This window comes from Neovison vison, chromosome 13 (assembly GCF_020171115.1).
Source record: "Neovison vison isolate M4711 chromosome 13, ASM_NN_V1, whole genome shotgun sequence".
NCBI lineage: Eukaryota > Metazoa > Chordata > Mammalia > Carnivora > Mustelidae > Neogale > Neogale vison.
Window position 1 is genome coordinate 5,588,023 of NC_058103.1, and position 19,227 is coordinate 5,607,249.

At 52.3% G+C, this 19,227-nt stretch overlaps 1 protein-coding gene across 4 annotated transcripts in view; it reads right to left on the minus strand.

Moving 5' to 3' along the window:
* Positions 1 to 4,256: 4,256 nt before the first annotated feature.
* Positions 4,257 to 19,227, minus strand: part of EML1 (EMAP like 1) — a 176,689-nt gene continuing 161,718 nt past the window's right edge. For all 4 annotated transcript variants that reach the window (XM_044232166.1, XM_044232168.1, XM_044232165.1 and 1 more), the window contains 6 exons: positions 17,276 to 17,364; positions 9,700 to 9,797; positions 9,508 to 9,595; positions 7,986 to 8,081; positions 6,470 to 6,600; positions 4,257 to 5,831 (listed from right to left, as the gene is read on the minus strand). In XM_044232166.1, coding sequence (XP_044088101.1) covers positions 5,706 to 5,831; positions 6,470 to 6,600; positions 7,986 to 8,081; positions 9,508 to 9,595; positions 9,700 to 9,797; positions 17,276 to 17,364 — 628 coding nt within the window. In that variant the 3' untranslated portion in view covers positions 4,257 to 5,705. The remainder of the gene's footprint in view (positions 5,832 to 6,469; positions 6,601 to 7,985; positions 8,082 to 9,507; positions 9,596 to 9,699; positions 9,798 to 17,275; positions 17,365 to 19,227) is intronic.

Here is a 19,227-nt window from a genome sequence, read left to right on the forward strand (position 1 = left end):
TAAGCTTCTGCATGACTAACCTTCTCCCACAGTGTTTCCCAAGATGGTATGCCGCGGAACATCGATCCTGGCCAATAATCAGCGTCGTGGGAGCCGAAGTGCCCAGTGCATGAGTATGGGAAACGTCAGGGTCAACAGGCTTCTTTGTTACAGAATTTCCAGTGTGTTACAGAGGCAACCTGCGCCCGAGCCTCTACCTGCGACATCCCATATATAGTATGGGGCACTCCCGAAGTCACGCGGAGAGCCTGCATGAGCAGAGCGTCAGTCTGAGAACACTGGTGGGGGCGGGGGACACAGCTTGGGAGAACCTACGACTGTCACCCAAGCAGCCTGGGGCAAACTCCTCTTTCTTCCTCATCAAAGGGAGGGGGGCCGGTGACGCTATCTCTCACAGCGCTGTGCAGCCTTGCGGCCTGGTAGCAGGCACTCCGCTGGTGCCCAGGGTGGAGACCGGGCAGAGTCTTGAGAAGCGAGCAGGTGCGTGCTCTAGAAAACCAGCGGTCCCCCTCCCGGGCAGCGATGCCAAACTCTTGCTCATGCATAAGGAAACTGCAGGAATCCTGACGGCAGCAGTTTGTGTCACCAGCTGTTGAACTGACATGCCAGTCCAGGAGCCAAGATCCGACGGAAGGGACCGTCTGAAGGTGCTGCTGGGCTACGGTCAGAGCTTACCAAGGACGTTCCCAAGAGACCTCTGAGCCTCCCTCATCCATGTTATGGGGACAAAAGTGTCTGGCAGTAGGATTTTAAAAAAAAAAGTCTCTGTAAGGGGAATTTCTTTGGGGCAAAGTTGAGCTATTGATTCCAGCCCCCTTCCTCCCAAGTGGGAGGGGAGAGCTTGGTGGGTGGCCCCTGGGATTGGTGAGCTGATGGCTGAAAATCGAAAGGCAGGAGGTGGCTCTCAGCCAGATGTGCAGAGAAGGCTGTGGGGGGGGGGAAGGAACCTCCTTCCTGGCAGTCTCAGGGTCGAGGGGTGGGGGACACAGAGGTTTCCTCTGACCGAGGTAGAGAGCTTGGATTCTGCCCACAGGGCCTCCTGGAGTGGGATGGGGGGGCTCCCACCAAAAGAGGACTGGGGAACGACTCCCGGTGATCAAGGCCTGCTGGGAGTGGGGGGGCACGAGGGGCCCCTCATAGAACACCCTTATCCAGTGTAAGGGGACTCACAGTGAGACTGTCTGCAATGTTGGGGGCTCCCCAAGATCCTCTAAAGCTCCCTGAGGACAGTCGCTTGAAACGCCTGCCCCATCCAGCGAGTGGAAGTCCGACAGAGTCGTGGAAGCATTTTCCTTGCTCTGGCCCCACACTCCCCTGCCTACGGAGGTCAGAACCCGGAACTTCCTTCCAGCCAGAGGAAGAGAAGCCGTGCTGCTTTCCGCCACAAGCTGGCACACCTGCAGCCCACGGAGCCCGGGGAGGGGGTTAGGGTCCAATTCAGCGGGGAGGGTTGCCTTTGCTGTCTTCATCTGGCAGGCGCTGCGGCCCTTACTTTGCTCTCAGCCCAGACAACCATATTTGTTGCTAATTCGTCCACATCCTGAACTCAGGCAAATCTGTGTTCGAGGGACCCCCAACCTCACCCCTCCCTTGGGCTTCTTGAGTGAAGGGCGCTCACCTATCCAAAGAGAGCAGGAACGTACCTAGGCCACCCTCCCCACCACCAGCCCTCCCAGGTTCCAGCACTGGAGTGGAGGAGCCGAGCTGGAGCAGCGGGGACCCTCTGGGAGGGTCTGGAACTGCTGCTCCCTGGAAACAAGGCTCAGCCCTCCAAGGGGAAAGAAGGTTTCGGAGCTGGTCCCCTGTCTGGTCTCCCTCTCACCGGCCAAGCCAAGGTGGGAAGAATCTAGGTCGGGTGACCCAGAAGGGGGCATCCCCAGGGACCAGAGGCAGGGTGTGGGGAGGGGCAGGGTGCAAAGCGGCATTGAGCTGGGGGTCAGAGTGGGCTTTGGAGAAGGATCCTGAGCTCAGCTGCACACGGGTGCTCGAGCCCCTGTGCCGGGCTTCGAGGTGGGCTCTGCATCCCGTGCTTTGCCTGGTTGGGTGGCATCTCCACGTGGTGCTTGGCATGGAGACATGGCTGGTCTGACAACTGGAGAGACCGGAAGGTGGACTGGGTATCAGACCACCAGGACTCACTGTCGCTGGTCAGTGGTGATGGTGTTCCGGTGCTTACTGAAATAAATTGTTGTGGGAGCTGCAGACGGAGGCATTACAGGACTTGGACTTGCTTTGAAAACATCCCAGTCCTCTATGTCATCCAGATTTGGGGAGACAGAGGAAACAAGATTCTCTGAATGTGCATAATTTTTGAAGCTTGGTGAGAGGCTCTACTTCAGTGTATGTTCCAAATTTCCCATAAAGTTATATATATATAAAAAAAGCAAAACCACGAGAATCAGTACGTTTCTTGTCATTTTCAGCAAACAGCTGCCTCCCGGTTATGCAGTTACACCCCCTTTGAGGAGGCCAGAGGAGCTCAAACGTTGCTTCTTCTATGGGCTCTTCTAGAAGACTTAGAGATCATATGATGTTAGTCTGTTCTCAGATGACAGAAAACATGGTTAATGGGTGCAGTGAGTCACTTCTGGGCAGTGGAAGTAGTCATTCAAAAATTTAGGGGGTTAGGGGCGCCTGGGTGGCTCAGTTGGTTGAGCATCTGACTCTTGATTTCAGCTCGAGTCATGATCTCAGGGTGGTGAGATCGAGCCCTATGTCAGGCTCCACGCTGGGTGTGGTCCTCTCTCTCCCTCTTCTCTGCACCCGCCCCCCCGCACTCTCTCAAAAAAAAAAAAAAGTTGGGGGTGGGGAAGGTGCGTGTGTGGGCTCTGGAGTGAGCCCTCTCCTTGCAGGCAGCCGTGCCCTGGGACTCTGAGTACCCCTGGCTGGCGCAGAGGCCCTTTCCTCACCCGGCTGGACCAGCTTCCCGCAATCTCGGCCATACCCCAGTGTCAGACGTGGCGCTCTTCTGTGGCACTGTGGCACCTGCTGCTGGACTTCTGTCCTTAGCCTGCTAGCCAAATGCCTACGCTTGCACTTGCACTTGGATGTCACGGAGGCCCCTCACCTCGCTTTACCCTGTCCCAGGCGTCATCCACCTTCAGACTCGCAGTGCTCTGCATCTGGCCAATGGCACGGCCATCGGACCACAGAACGGGGAGGGGCCCGAACCGCACCCACGGCCCATAGGCAGTCCTTGACCTGGGGCATGCCTCCCCTGGAAACTTCCCCCGGACCAGCCCTTCTTCTCCACAGCCGCCGCTTGTAGCCTGGTTGCCGCTTTCAGCAACTCACGGAGATTAGGGCAACAGCCCCTCGGCTGTCACTCTTCATAGCCCAGCTAAGCTGATGGGGCCTTGGGTCACTGGGAGGAAGAGGCCTGGCAGCCGCCCCTGCTTCTGGGCCTCTTGTCCTAGCGGAGTCTTGGATCTTGAAAGGTCGTTATTTCAGAGTTGTAAGGTTGAGCCCCACAGCGGGCTCTGTGCTGGGTGTGGCGCCTGCTTGAGATTCTCTCTCCTTTTCCCTCTCCCACCCCCCAAAATAAGTAAATAAATAAAATATGGACAAATCTGAACAGTAATAGTTTATATAAATATCCTTTTTCCTTTATGAACCTGGAAAAGGGTGGAATTATATAGAAATAAAAGTAGATCTCATAAGATCAATAATGGGTCCCTTTCCCCTTCCTTGACCTGGTGATTCCCCTAATTATTAATGTAAAGGTAATTGTTTTTGCCAGTATTACATAGCCGAGTAAAATAACAACTACGTATGGTAATTAAGCTGAAAAAAATTTTTTAAGTTAAAAATATATTTTTTTAGAAATTCTAACCCCAACATGGGGTTTGAACTTATAGCCCTGGGATCAAGGGTTGCATGCTCCTCCAGCTGAGCCTGGCAGACATCCTTCAGCTGAATTCCTTTTTTTTAAAAAAAGATTTATTTTAGAGACAGAGAGAGAGAGCATGAGCAGCAGGCACAGAGGAAGAGAGAGAGTCCCAAGCAGACTTCACTAAGTGCACGTGGAGCCCAATGTGGGGCACAGTCCCATGACCCCAAGACCACGACCCAAACAGAGACCAAGAGTTGGATGCCCAACCCACTGTCACCCAGGTGCCCCTAAGCTGAATTCTTTATAGTCCTCGAATCCGATGATGCTTACACACTGTATGCCAGCTAAAGTCCCATTTGCAAATGACCCAGGTGAGAACAAAAAAAAGTATGTCTATGAAACAGAATATAGTGTGAATCATGTCTAATTTTAAATATTTTAATTTATATATTTTCATGATTATAGGTCAATAAGAAATCCTTTTCAGCTTTAATTTCATTATAGAATATATTTGATAAGGATACATACAAACAGATTCATCTTTAATACACGTCTCTACTGGTGGCCCGCACTTGCGCCGCAGGCTGGAGAGGGGACAAACATGCCTCCAGATGTGCTTAGTCAGCCACTGTGGACAACCAGCGCCGTGGAGTTCGGGTAATTCCATTCATTTACTTGCCTAGAACAAGTAGAAATCTTAATGTTTGTTTTTAAGTCTGTTTATTACTCTTCTGTTTTTAAAATCTGACATACATTCCCCAATGTAAACAATAAATTTCAATCTGTCACACAATCAAAATGGATAAGGCCTTCTTGACAAACGTACGCCACCTGTCTGACTCGTCAGAGTACAGTCTTATTTTGTAGTGTAGAGAGCCGTCCACGCACAGAAGACAGAAGAAGAAGCTGCCCTTGGCACCTGGTGGAACCTTCCAGACTTCTCCCCGCCGCAGGTTTATTGTACACTTCAGAGATACTGTTTTAACTTGGTCTACTTGGTCTTAGAATACAAATATACAATGTCCATAAGCGTAAAATAGTAAAGCCTAGCCTTACGTCTTTAGGATGAATTTCTACAGTCCTATACAATACCAGATCATGCCAACTCGTAGACGGAAGAAGGTGGCTTAGATGTTTCCACCGCTCCTCCGGGCAAGTGAGTGCGGGACAGAAGGGAGTGAGGCGGGGGCCTGCCCTGGGGTAGGCGGACAGTGTCACTGAGACTCTACGGTGCCTGCATACCCTGCTGAAGTGCGGAAGTTACTCTGGAGGACAGTCTGCTTAACCCAAGAAGACTGCAACCCTTTTCTCGCCAGCCTCCCGGAGGGAGGACGGAAGGAACCCTCGGAGAATGTAACCAAGTGAAGCCGCATGTGTGTTTCCCGATTCAGCTGTGCAGCTCAGTCCGCCTCGCTCTCCTCCATCTCCTCCATTATCCCCTTAGGACCAATTACTCAATAGTGATCCCAATTCAGTACCTCATTATCATCATAAATATTTGACTTAGCGAGCTAGGTGGGGAGAGAGTAAAGCTTATGTACAATATTTTAAAAGGCATTTCTGTGACCATTTTTGAAGGGTTCGTAGAAAAGTTATGAAGGATATACCAGTCGCTTCTGTTGATGTCGCCATAATGTAAACCCTGGCATGTTGTTTTAGTATGAAATGTGCACTGTTTTATATACTGTACAACCGAGGAGAACCGTGAACCACTGCTCTGGTGTGACGCTCACTGATTCGCTAAGCTAAGGTAACCGGTAGAGGGAGTGGTTTTCCTGAGGTCTGTCGGAACTTCTCAGACAGAACAGAAATCACAGTGGTGGAGCCCAGCACGCGTGCCTGCCCCTGGCCTGCCCCCGCGCTTCCTGCTGGACTAAATGACCCGCCACTGCATGATGCTGGTGTCCTTGCCGCCCGTGGAGATGAGGTGGCTGTCGCCACAGAGGAAATCGACATTGGTGACGTGGCTGCTGTGTCCGCTGTACACGTGGCTCGGAGCCTGGGGGAGAACGACAGAGAAAGAGCTTAATGCAGAGTGTCCCGTGCAGTCGGAAAGTCCTGGAACTGTACGCTCGCTCTTCCCTCCCGCGGCCGCTCTCGCACGTGCACCTGCTTCGTGCACAGGCGCAGTAGGGGCGTGCCGACAAACCGCATGGAGGCCCTCCCTGCAGCCCCAGAGTCTGGCCTCGTGGGGGGACAGAGACGGGCAGGGCACACATTCAGGGCCCGAGCGCTGTACCAGGCCTGGGACCGCCCAAAGGAGGGACCAACCAGGTGCCCCGGGTTGAGGGGGAAGGCGAAGGCCTTCAGCTCTGGGAAGGACAGGGCAGGGTGATCTTGGCACTGGTGTTGGCTCTGCTCCAGCAGGGCTGGAGCAGAGAGAGGCTGGTGGGGGCCCTGAGGCCCATGAAGGAAGCCACAGAGGCGGACAAGCCAGCTCCAAGGGCTCTGTGGGTGGGGGTTCTCCCCAGAGAGCAGTGGGGAGCCCAGAAGAGCTCCAGGACAGCAGGACGACAGGGTCGTGTCTGCATGTGAGACTGACAGGTTCATGCAGGCGGCCTTTCTAGTCAATCACCAGACGGCCAGGTGGGGCCACGACGCACGCGCCCCGAGGGCAGGGTCCGGGGAAGACCATACCCTGAACTGTGAGCAAGGATAAGAGAACAGGTGCACTTTGCCAAAGTCATCGCCGGTGGACAGCAGCTTCCGCTCATGGGCCCGACACACGGCGTTGATGTCAGTTCCGTCAGAGCCCTCCGGCCACACTCCTGAAATGAAGGCCGCAGACAGAGCCCTGAAGTCCAGAGACACCGGGGCACGCTGCGCGGGGCCCGCCACTGAGCTGCCACAGAGATCAGATGGCCCGGAGTCCCTGGCTCTCGAAGCCTGGGCCAGCTCCCAGCCTGCCCGTGATCGTCTCCGCTGTGGCAGCTCCCAGATCACTGGTCCCAGGCGAGAGCCACAGCAGGCTCTCTGGGCTCCTATGACTCTCGGGGGCCCCTTCCTTCTGGACTCCACAGCACAGAGCATGCCAGAAACCCTGGCTTGGGACACAATGCCTTTCCTTTATTCCCAAAGCATCTGAGGGGAAGCTGACCAGTCCTCAGCCTACAGTTTCCTAACTTTTGGGTTTTTGGGGGGGAACGCTATATGAGACTCTCCAAAGGACTGTTTAACCCTGTATGTGCCTTTCAGGTGTTGGTTTTTTTTTTTTTTTCTTCAAGATTCTCTTTATTTATGAGAGAGAGAGTGTGTGTATAGTAGAGGAGGGAGCAGAGGGAGAGGGACAAGCAGAGTCCTCGCTGAGCATGGAGCCCGAGGACGGGGGCTCGGAGGGCTCGATCCACTGCCCTGAGATCATGACCTGAGCTGAAATCAAGAGTCAGCAGACACTCGACAGACTGAGCCACCCAGGCGCCCTCGGTGTTTCTCGGTATCTGCCCTCTGTGGCTACTCGGGTGGCATCCGGCAGGTGTGGCATCTGCCTGCCATGGGTCTGGAGCCTGGCGAGGGGAGGGGGCAGTGTCTGCTGATCATTGCTCTGGGAGACCCTTTTGGTCCCAATAACTTTGCATCTGAGACAGCTGACTGTACATCCATTTCTCAACTGGCAGATCTAAAGCCAGGAGTTCCTAGCATTTATACCAGAAAATGATAAATGCTAGCTCTAAAGAGATTTGTGAAATTCTGACCACCTTACTGACTTATGGTCTTACATAAAGAGATTATAAATATTGTCTTTTCTTTTTTATTCTGCTACACTGTGGTAATTTATTTTACACCATTTATAAATATATTCCAATCTCAACTTTACAGGAAGTGAAAAATTTAAAGAACCAAAAAAAAAAAAAAAACCTAACAAATGATAAATAGATTGAGTGCCATCTGGCCTATCTTTCTAGGAAGTCTGGCACAACCTCATAGAAGATTCTAGAATATTATCTCAGGACTCATACAATAAGGGTTAAACCTCTCTCTGGTTCTTGCCTGGCTCTTCCCCTGGGAGCAGCAGGGAGCATGTCCGTGTAGGGTTCATGTGGCAACAGAGCAGTTGGACAAAACCGGCAACCATGAGAACTTGTAACTATTAGAGAAATATTCTAAAAGTGGATATACGTTATTTTGAACTGAATGAAAGCTTCAGAAAACTTACCAAAGACATGGAACCCCAAAGTGCAGGTGTAAGTAGCCCACTCAATGTCTCTCGTAGTTTCCACACTTACAACTTGCTTACAAGCAGAGGGAACCCCTGGAACAAGCAGATCCAAATCTGGTGATGTCTGAGCCAAAGGCCCCCTTCCTCCCCTGACAAGGCTGGCCCTTAGAGCCCTGTCCCGCCAGCGACAGAGCCCTGTGGAGTGGGACCCCTTCCTCTTCCCAGCCCCATGGGAGCTGGGCTCACGGCTGCAATTGTGCCCAACCCCTGGGGCCTCCGGGTACCACCTCCCATCCATTTCCCTCTTTGGGGCTGTTTCCTGCAGTTTGGCTTCTCTTTGACCATCCGCGGGTACCTTGGCCTCCAACTGGTCAGTGTCTCCCTTCCCCGCTCCCCCACAGAGCCCTTGAACAGCTGCCACAGGCTGTCACTCAGGCCCCCCAGCTGTCCCCCAACACACACACACACACACACACACACACACACACCCCTGCAGCCCAGGGTTAGGAGTAGCAGCTTATGGAAACCAGTCATACCCAGGTGATTTGTTTGTTCCTCAAACGAGCTCTCACTCATAGCGTATGAGACCGTCTGAGAAGACTCTAGACCCATGGCCTATTTCTGAAGTCTGTCCCTCTGATTCTGCCCTGTGTCAAGCAGCACCTTGGACAGTGCAGGGAGGGAAGACCGGGTACCATCTAGCATGTGCTATTTCCCTCTTTCCTCCAAGCCAGCAGCTCCACCTGTCTGGGTTCCCCAGCAAGTGGACAGCTGCCTCCCTGCGCACTGGCTCTTGATGCCGTGGCCTCGTGCCTGAGCCCAGATTTCCTGTCTATAAAAGGGATAAGCCTGGAGAGCTTTGGATCATGAGAGAAAATGTATATAAAGTTTTTAGTACCATCCTGCAGGCTGCACACGAGACCCTCCTTTTGCCCCACGATCCCCGTGCTTAGCCCAGAGCTCAGCACACGGCAGGTGCCAGGCACACGTGTGAGGACCAGTGCATGGGATGTGGCCTGTGCTCCGGAAGTGCCAGCCTTATCATCCTCGGTGTCCTCAGGTCCTGCCTGGACACAGACACTGCCAGGAGGGGTGGGGAGAGAAGCAGGAGGGGCCCCAGGGACTGCTGTCCCCCCAGGCAGGAGAGACTTCACTGTGTCTGCCTGCTGGGGATGATGCCTTCGCAACCCACTCTTTCCTGCCCCACTTGCCCCCCTCTGGTGTCTCCCTCCAGGACCTGGCATCCCTCTCCTTGGAGCTCAGCATCTTCTGCTCCAGAGGGGCCCACACTACCCTGGGCCCCTAAGGATCTCAGTGGTGGGAAGGATCTTAGAGGTGGCCCTTCCCAACTCCCCTGCGTTATAGAAAAGGAAACGGAGGCCTGGAGGCGAGGGCACAGGCCGAGGCAGTATGGGAAGTGGGGTTTTGCAGGAGACCCCGTTTTGGTCTCAGAGTCTCTGGTCAGCAGAGTGAATGTTCTATGTGATCCAAACCCAGACAGGCCCTGGGGTATACTCACAGTAAAGGATTTCATAGTCTCCAGAATTTGACACGAGGAATTGTGAGTTCACAGACCAGTCCAGGTGGGTAATGAAGCTGGAATGACCCTGGGAAGGAAGAGCGGGATGTGTTTCATGTGCCTTGTAAATTCCTGGCACGACAGATACGTGGTGACCACACACATCCCCGCGAGAATGAGAAGAGCGCCTACCGAGCACTTGCCAACACGCGTGTACTTCCTCCCGTTGTCGCTGACCCCGTAGATGTAGATGCAGTTGTCATGCGAGCCGATGGCTAAGAAGGTCCCGTCTGCAGAAATACGCAATGACTTTTTTTTTTTTTTTTAAAGATTTTATTTATTTATTTGACACAGACAGAGATCACAAGTAGGCAGGCAGAGAGGGACGGGGAAGCAGGCTCCCCGCTGAGCAGAGAGCCCAACTCGGGGCTCAATCCCAGGACCCTGAGATCATGACCCGAGCCGAAAGCAGAGGCTTTAACCCACTGAGCCACTCAGGTGCCCCTGATGTTTATTTTAAATACAAACACTTATCAATGACAAGAAGTAATGCTAGTGACATCACAGATCTAGAAAAAAATAGCCAAATCAGGGACTTAAAGAGAAAAGTTTGCTTTTCAGGGAGTCCTATACCTCTTCCAAAGCTGTCTTTGTAGAAGTCCACTCCTGGGGGTGCCTGCGTGGCTCAGGTCTGGTCATGATCCCAGGGTTCTGTGTTCGAGCCCCACATGGATTCCCTCCCCCCCCCCCGCCCCCGCCGTCTCTGCATGCTTCTCTGCCCACTTGTGATCTCTGTCTGTCGAATACATAAAATCCTTAAAAAAAAAAAATTAAAGAAATCCACTCCTGACCAGCTCTCTCCTCTTAGCAGCTCCATCCCTGCCACTCCCACAGGGAAGGACCAACACTCGTTCCCTCAGTGATGGGCCGACAAGAGCCTCCAGGACGGGGCCACCTCGCTCCTCACTGAGCTTCAGGCTCTCAGACCTCTGCACATACCGTCCTCCCTCCACCACCCTGCCCTGCCTGCAAGGCCCCTCCCACCGCACCTCTGCACACACTGTCTTCCCTTCTATCCCTGCCCTGCCTGGAAGACCCCTCCTACCTCATCTCTGCACGCTCTGTCTTCCCTCCCACCCCCTGCCCTGCCTGGAAGGCCCTATCCCCCTCTCTTCCAAATAGGCCATCAGTTACCATTTTCGCCTGGGTTTCTGGCCTCAGGAAAGACTAAGGAATGGGGCTTTGGTGCTTGTGTGGAAACACAGGGAAGGAGCTCAATGTAGCATAAAAGCAGAGCCCACCTTCGAAGCCGGCAGAGGAGCTGCCAAGTGTGAAGGCAAAGAGGGGCGATGCAGGATATGCTGGGAAGGAAACAAGGCCCAAGAGCCTAATCCAGAGAGGGTCAGACTTTCCTGAGGCCAGGAAGCAGAAGGAAGGAGACAGGAACCATGTGTAGGGCAGGCACCAGGGTCTGAAATGGAACCCCGAGGAGCGGGGTCTCTGCGCACCGGCTGGGGGACTGCGATGCGTCCCCTCTCACACCAAACACCAGCGCCTCCATCCACAGAGCACGGCAATGGTTCCGTTTCCTAGCAATTCAGAGGATTCCCTGAATAGCATTTGGAAAGGTCCTGGGGGTCACTGGCCATCGTAAGTCATTAAGAAAGGTTCTCCCCCCAAACACTGTCATCAGATTTTCCTTCTCCAAGGTAGGGAGCCCTACAGGAAACAAACCATCAGGAAATGTTGTTTCAGGAAGTCCTAGCCTGGGCCAGGTCAAAATAAGGGTGTTGGCAAGACCAAGTCAGCCTGTCCCAGGTGGGAATCCTGATGGAATAGGGGTAAACAGGCCAAGGACAGCGGGGGCCTGGAGGCCTGTGGCAATGCTGGGATGGTCTGTGGTGATGGTTCTTGAGAAGGCCGCAGCGCTGCATGAGAAACCATCCACCCTTGAGTTCTCCAACTGACAGGGCCCTGACAATAATGATGATGATAAACACTAAAGGCTAATGATAATTATTATCAAATTACAACAGTTCACATTTATGTAGTGTCCACTAGGTACCATCCTAAACTCCTCCTATATTCTTCCTGTATTCATGTATTTCATCCTCATAAACCCTGAAGACAGGCAGATATGCCCATTTTTCAGGAGAGAAAGCTGAGGCAAAAAGTGGTAAAGTAATTTGCCCAGGGTCACACAGGCTTCCGGTAGCTGGGATTTGAACCCAGGCAGTCTGACTCCAGAGGCTGGAGGACTTTGTTGCTGGTTCTGCTGCCCCTGTGACATAGATTAAGGGCAAAGCACGGCTGAAAGCCTGCCACGCGATATGTCGGCATGCTGGCTTGTACACTCCTAAGCCAGTGACCTCAAGGTAAGAACTACCGTATCATCTGTTAACTTTCTTTCATAATGGAACCATCTGTTATAATTTTAGCTGCTCCAGCTCTAGGGTTTCAACTATTCTAGGCACCTCCTGTAAGTGGGATCATACAATTTGTCTTTTTGTGTCTGCCTTATTTCACTCAGCGTAACGTTCTTGAGAGTCACCTGTTATATCATGTGTTACAATTTCCTTCCTTTTCAAGGCTGAATACTATTCTGCTGAATGGCTAGACCACATTTTGCTTCTCCATCCATCTACTGATGGACACGGGGGTTGCTTCTACCACTTAGAATAGTTCTCATAGAATAACAGTGCCATGAACATGGTGTACAAAAGCCTCTTTGAGAAAAGGGTCCCCTGGTTAATGAAGAAAAGCTCCATGGGGCATCTGGGTGGCTCAGTTGGTTAAGCGGCTGCCTTTAGCTTGGGTCATGATTCCAGGGTCCTGGGATTGAGCCCCACATTGGGCTCCCTACTCCAGGGGATGGCCATGAGGATAACTGACAAGAAATGCAAATATACTCCCCAAAGAACTCCGCTCACGTCCACTGGAGCTGGTAGAGATCTGAGGGCTTCCTAGGAAAGAGAGTGCAGACAAGGGCTTCTTGCATTTGAAGAACAATCAAATAACCAGAAAATGATGACAAACATATAATACGCATAGAAGAATGCAAAATATTTGCCAGAATTAACAGTAAAATATGATACTTAAAACATCAAGAATGAAAGGCATTCTGAGCTGAGTAAACATCTTCTCAACATTGGAGAAAAGGTTCCAAGGTCCCTGAGGCAGGGGGGGGGGTTGTCTGTTTAGGGTGACAAGTGTGAACTTTGCTCAGGCACCAGGAAAACACATCTGGAAGGGGTGCTCCTTTTCTAATGATACAAGAGGAGATTAAGAACACAGCTCCGCCATGACATAGAGAGGATGACCATTCAGCCTATAAAATAGAGAATTCCTACAACGCAGTAGAAGCTCAGTCTTGGCCAAGTATGTCCAAGGACAAAACTGCTATTTCCGAGAGTGTGTAGCTGAATATCCTGCATATCACAGAAAAATAGCATTTCTTAAAACACAAGCATCCAATGACAAGGCCTAGAAGCAAGCGCCCGCCCAGCAGCCATGAGCCCTCCTGGCACCTACACTGTCAGAAGGACTCAGGCTTCCACTGGCCCGTGATGAGTAAACTGCTCCACCTGTGATAACTATCCCAGAGGGAAAGAGAACAAATATACTTTGGTTCACAATGGCATCCAACCCACCACCACTGACTCATCGATGTTAAGGGGTACAGAGAACAAATTCATTATTTTGGAAATTGGTAAATAAAGTAAAAGACACCAAGCAAGGGCACCTGGGTGGCTCAGGCAGTTAAGCCTCCAACGCTTGGTTTCCACTTGGGTTGTGATCTCAGGGTTGTGAGATCATGCCCCGTGTCAGGCTCCATGCTCAGCACACAGTCTGCTTAAGACTGTCTCTCCCTCTCCCTCTGCCCCTCCCTGCTGCTTGCACACTCTCTCTCAAATAAATAAATCTAAAAAAGAAAAAAAAAGAAATCAGGCATTTAACTTGACTTTTCTTAACGAATGCTGCCATGCTTCTGGATAACAAAGTAGATGATCAGCAGTTTTTCTTTATGGAACTGTTATATCTAATAAGTGAAGAAGAATATCTAACATCGCCAAACCGCTCATTTGTAGCCCCGTGTGGATTTGGGGATTGGGCACCAACAGCTCTTAAGATCACACAAAGTGAGAGAAGATGTGATTCTCTGGTAGCTGGAAGACAGTAAGACAAACAGAACCTAGATGGAATCCAGCTCTAGAAGCAAACATCACATCAGAGGAAGTCCAGGGGACAGAGGAACACGTTAATAGGACACCATGGGGACACACTCAGCAAAATCCAGAGTGGAGAAAACAACTACAGGAAAAATGAGCCCATTCCTTCAAGTGAACATTGTACACATGAGAGGGGGCAGGGGGTGGAGAAGGGACAGAGAGGACAAGCAGGAGGAACTATGGATTAAAAGGGACTTCAGGGGCGCCTGGGTGCCTCAGCCCGTTAAGCGTCTGCTTCTGCTCAGGTCATGATCTCAGGGTCCTGGGATCCAACCCTGCATGAGGCTCTCTGCTCAGTGGGAGCCTGCTTCTCCTTCGCCCGCTTCTCCTGCTTGTAGTTCCTCTCTCACTATCTCCCTTTTAAATAAATAAATAAATAAAATCTTTCCAAAAAAAAAAAAAAAAAAAAAAAGGACTTCAGAGACATCCCGGGCAGTTACTATGTGTGAGACTTTTTTGGATCCCAATTTAAACTGTTAAGAAGTCAAGTGAAAATTTGAATACTGACTATTCGAATACTTGATGATATTAAGAAGTTAATGCTATTTGAGCTGAGCAGGTGACAGTGACACTGTGGCTATGTTAAAAATAAGTAGGCAGGGCTTCCAGCTGTGGCCCAGGGAGAAGCCTGGCAAATCCTCTCCCCATAAAGCGATTATAAAGACGTACAAAACCGACCAAAATAACCATTTCCGTACTCTGGAAATGATCAAAGGCATAAATCCATCCGAGAAGTGTTTATGCTTAAAAAGCTGCTGGGGGCGCCTGGGTGGCTCAGTGGGTTAAAGCCTCTGCCTTCAGCTCAGGTCATGATCTCAGGGTCCTGGGATCGAGCCCCGCATCAGGCTCTCTGCTCAGCAGGGAGCCTGCTTCCCTCTCTCTCTGCCTGCCTCTCTGCCTACTTGTGATCTCTGTCAAATAAATAAATAAAATCTTAAAAAAAAAAAAAAGCTGCTGAACCTGGGGGGAAGGACAGCATGAGTCCCTGGGGCGCTTGCCTGGGGCGGTGCTCACTCCGCCCACCGGCTGGGGGGCTCCGAGGTTCTGGCCGGGCAGGGCTCTGAGCACCAGCGGCTTTGTTTCCGTGGTCAGGCGGCTCACTCCCTACAAAGCTCTGGGCGAGGCCTCTGCCCTGCAGCACTGTGGACAGAACTGACCATCTCCAGGTTGGTGGAGGGGTGAGCGCCCGTGGTTCCCGCAGGCTGCACCCACGGCTGCGGCTGGAGTGAGTCCATTGTGGCGGTGGGAGGCCGCGCGCATGCGTGTACGTGCCTGAGTGGGGCAGTCAGGAGAGAAGCCCGGCTCGCCCGAAGCCCGCGGCCACGGCGAGGTTGTGCGCATGCCCGGGGAAGACGCCGTAGCGCCAGCGGAAGTAGGAGCCAGGCAGACCCGGAAACGGCCTGAACTCCGGACACGCCCTGCACGCACGGCCGCGGGCGGAGGATGCGAGCCTCCCTGGCTGGCGGTGTTGGGGTGCAGCTCAGGCCTGTCCTCCACCCAAAATGTGTGAAGCCAAACAGAGGGCCGGGAAGAGAAACTAGCAGGTCCCACGGTGTCAGCGGGAGACGGCGAGCCTTCCCTCTCGGCCACGGCCGGAGCAGTCAGACAGGACACGGACGACCGCAGCGACACATCGGTCAGCCCTGGCGCTGGCCACCAGCTTGTCCCACCGACCCGTAGAGGGCACTGCCCCCAGGAGGGCACGACGCACAGTCTCCTCAAGTGCGCCTGGGACACGGTCCGGGACAACCAGTGTCAGGCCATAAAAACAAGTCTCCATGAACCAAGCCTGATTAGAGCCACACAAGATACGCTCTAGGCCGCGACAGGAGGGGACATGGGAAATCCCCCAACGTTCGGGATTCATCAGCACACATCTAAAGAACCCGCAGGCCCAAGAAGGAATCATTAGGGAAGTCAGGAAATGTTTTGAACGGAATGGACGTGGAAACACAACGTATGAAAGTCTATGGCATGTGACTGACACCGCTCGAAGAGAAATACTCTTTTTCTAAGAGGAGAGGAGAGAGACAAAGGAGGGGAAGGGGCAGAGGGACAGGGCGCGAGAGAATCTGGAGCAGGCTCCACACCCAGCGTGGAGCCCAGCACGGGGCTGGATCCACGACCCTGAGATCATGACCTGAGCCCAAACCAGGAGTCCGACGCTTAACGGACTGAGCCACCCAGGCACCCCAACAATCACCTTTCTGAAAGAAGACCAAGGGGAAAAGCTTCAGGACTTGGGCGCGACACTAAAAGAGTGATCCTTCAAAGAAAAGCCTGAGAAACAGCTTGATCAGAATGGAAAGCTTTTGCTTCAGAGGACCCCATTAAGAAGATGGGAAGACAAGGCACACCCGGGAGAAAACGTGCAAGTGGCAGAGCTGATAAAGAACGTATGCACGGACCCTAGAAAGCGCTCTTAAAACTCAAGAGTAAGACAGACAACCTGACTAGAAAACAGGCAGAATACCTGAAAAGGTATTTCACCAAAGGTACGGGCGTGATTGACAGGCACAGGCGAACATTCCCAGCGTTTCCGAGTTTGGGAGTCAAGTTAAAACCGCGCGGGATACTATTCCACCCCTACCAGAAGGGTCGTCGTGAAAGAGGCAGGTAATAACGGGTGTTGTGGAAATGCAGAGAAAAACCCGAATCCCCACACGTTGCTGGTGGGAACCCGAGACCATGTAGACTCTCTGGCCAGCCGTTGGGCACCGTTTCATAAAATGTTGGACAGATTTACCACACCATCCACCAGTCCTTTGCCTAGGAATTCACCCTTGAGAAATGAAAACAAACCACAAGGAGACCTACAGTGAGTGCTCCCAGGGGCACTCTTCGTAATAACCAGAAACCAGACACCACCCCCGCGGCCGCTGACGGATGAACGGATAAGCATATAATGAGGCCTATCCATGAAGTGGGATCCTATCTAGCACTTCAAAAGGAATTGAGTACGGACACATGCTTAACAACCCAAATTAATCTCGAAAACCAGTATTCCAGGTAGAAGATCTCTGAAGTATATGATTCCATTGATAGGGAGTGTCCGGAAAAGGCGATTTATAGAACAGACAGCAGATCAGTGGTTGCCTAAGGCTGAGGGGTGGGAGTAGAGCTTAATCGCTAAGGGGCAGGGAGGGAAGTTTTGGGGCGATGGCAAGGTTTGTGGTGATGGCGGTATGGTGGCCTGAATTCACTCAGAATCTGTCAATTACACCTGAATAAAGGTGTTAATAAATAAAGAGGCCTCATCTTTTCAAGATCTGTTTGATCATATTAACAGATAAAGGGCTAAGTTCTGGGAACTGCTTCGAAGGGGCTCCGGCGAAGCCAGAACGGCTAAGCGTGGGTCCTGTCTGCAGCTGGGTGGTGACCCCCCGCACTCAGTACGCGAGTCGGTCTAATTCTGTCTACGTTTGACAGTTAGAAGCAGGACAGTTTAAGCTCCGCTCAGGCGGCTTGCGAGATTTCTTCCTTTAAAGACATCCACGCAGGATTTCCTAGCTGGCTGGCCAGCGGACTGCAGCTCGCACCTGGGGAGTAACGCATGACGGACAGCTGCTCGTTTCCGTCCGTGTGAACGGTGACCAGGTCTTTTGTTTCCGTGTCGAACACAAACCACCTGTTGGGACACGAGAAAAAGCACGGTAAGTTGTTTGGTGAGAAGATAAAGGAAGACTCGTACACTTGACAGTAATGTTAGAAACCATTCCTCTTCATAAATACTCTGTCGGCTTAACAAGAACGCTTATTCTCGGCTTTTCTTTCAGGAAAAGTTCCTTCAGATAAGCATTTCCTAAAGAAAGAAGCAGCATGCTGGCTGTCCTTTGAAATGATGTGGTGTGACAGGGACCTCAGGGCTTGAGTTTTGTCACTTGTATCTCAAAGGACAGAAAGCCTGGAGGCTAGGCCCCCGGCCAGAGGAGGCAGCAAATGGGGCCCCTGCATGGGTTTCCCCAGACATCTGGCCCCAGAGCAGCAGGGTGGGTCCCAGGGGCTGGGCTGGGCCAGCCTTGGGGTGTCTGGCCTCCCGGGAGTGATGCTGGCAGCAACAGCCCAGGGAAAGCCTGGGTGGAGAGGGTGGCAGAAGGGCGGCCACGGACCTGGTCTGGGCTCCACGTCCTTGATTATAAAGTGAGGATAAGGGCCAAGGCCACCGTGGAGGCACAGTGTTGAAGCAAACCCTAAGGGGTACAGACGTGCTTTCTATCTGCCAACAAGGACTCGGTACTCGGTGCGTGTAATCTCCGGCCTGTGTGTTCTCGGTGGTGACAGTCACGGGACTCCAGTGTTTCCAGGGATGGAAAGGACTGTGGGTGCCCTGTTGTGGCACCTTCAGACGCAGGGGACCCCAGACAGGGGACACTCCACGGGCTCGGCCAGAGAGCGGTGCCAGTTTCTCTGTTTCCTAGTTCAGGAGACGGGCTGACCCCGAAATTTGGATTTCGCTTCTCGACTTGTGTCTTCAACAACCATTTACCTTTAACGTGCTGTTGACCGTGAACAGAGGCCAGAACATAAGTGCAGGGGCTGGGGCTGATGGGCTATGCTCCAGAGACCCGTGAACGGCCCCATCCAGAGCCAAGGCTGGCGCGAGGACCAGAATGTGGGAGGCAGACACGGCAGGAAGCACTAGAGTCCACGTGTCCTTTCTCCCACCCACGGGACCTTGTCTGTGATTCTGGGCATCCTGGTGCGGCCCCCAGGCCCTGTCCTACCGCTCACAGTCAGCACGTGGCTCTGGTGATCACCGGCTGTCAGCCGCTCATCAGAGCCCGTGGAGTCTGAAGCTTCCACCATCCCCGGGAGAGTTAAAAGGAGGATGTGTGTGTATGTGTGTGTGTGTGTGTGTGTGTGTGTGTATGTGTGGGTGTCGCACACAAATGCACACGCAGCAAAACATTTTCGTAAAGAATTCTGTTGGCTATGAGGTGCCCCGCTCTTAAAATGCTGTGACCTGTGACTTATAAATGGTTCCTCTTCCCTCATACACACTCCACAGTCATCCCAACAGAGTCTAACTGGTTTGCTTTCTAGAGAGAAAGGATGGGAGGAAATCATTAAAACTATCTGAATTAAACCTCAACAAGCATATATGTACCATGACAAACGATATGAAAGTGTAATCAAAATGTACAAAACACTGAGCACCAGAGCCACCAACACCCCAGAGAACACCCCCCATGCCACCTCCTCCAATCGCCAGGGCCGCATGTCTAGGCAGGTAATACTGTCACGGTTTATGATGTGAAACGACTCAGAGAGGTTGTCTGGCTGGCCCAGAGACACACAGCTGCTGAGTGGTGGAGCCGGGAGTCAAGTGCAGGCCTACTGCCTGGCCTGTTGGAGACTCTTGGTAAATACATGTTGGCAGAATCTGAGCACCAGGCTCGGGATCTGGGCAGTTTCTAGAATTTCGAAAGGGCAGCAAGAAAAGCATTTTTAAACCCCTGGGGCTTTGAAATGCTTTCTCGCCCAATTCCAA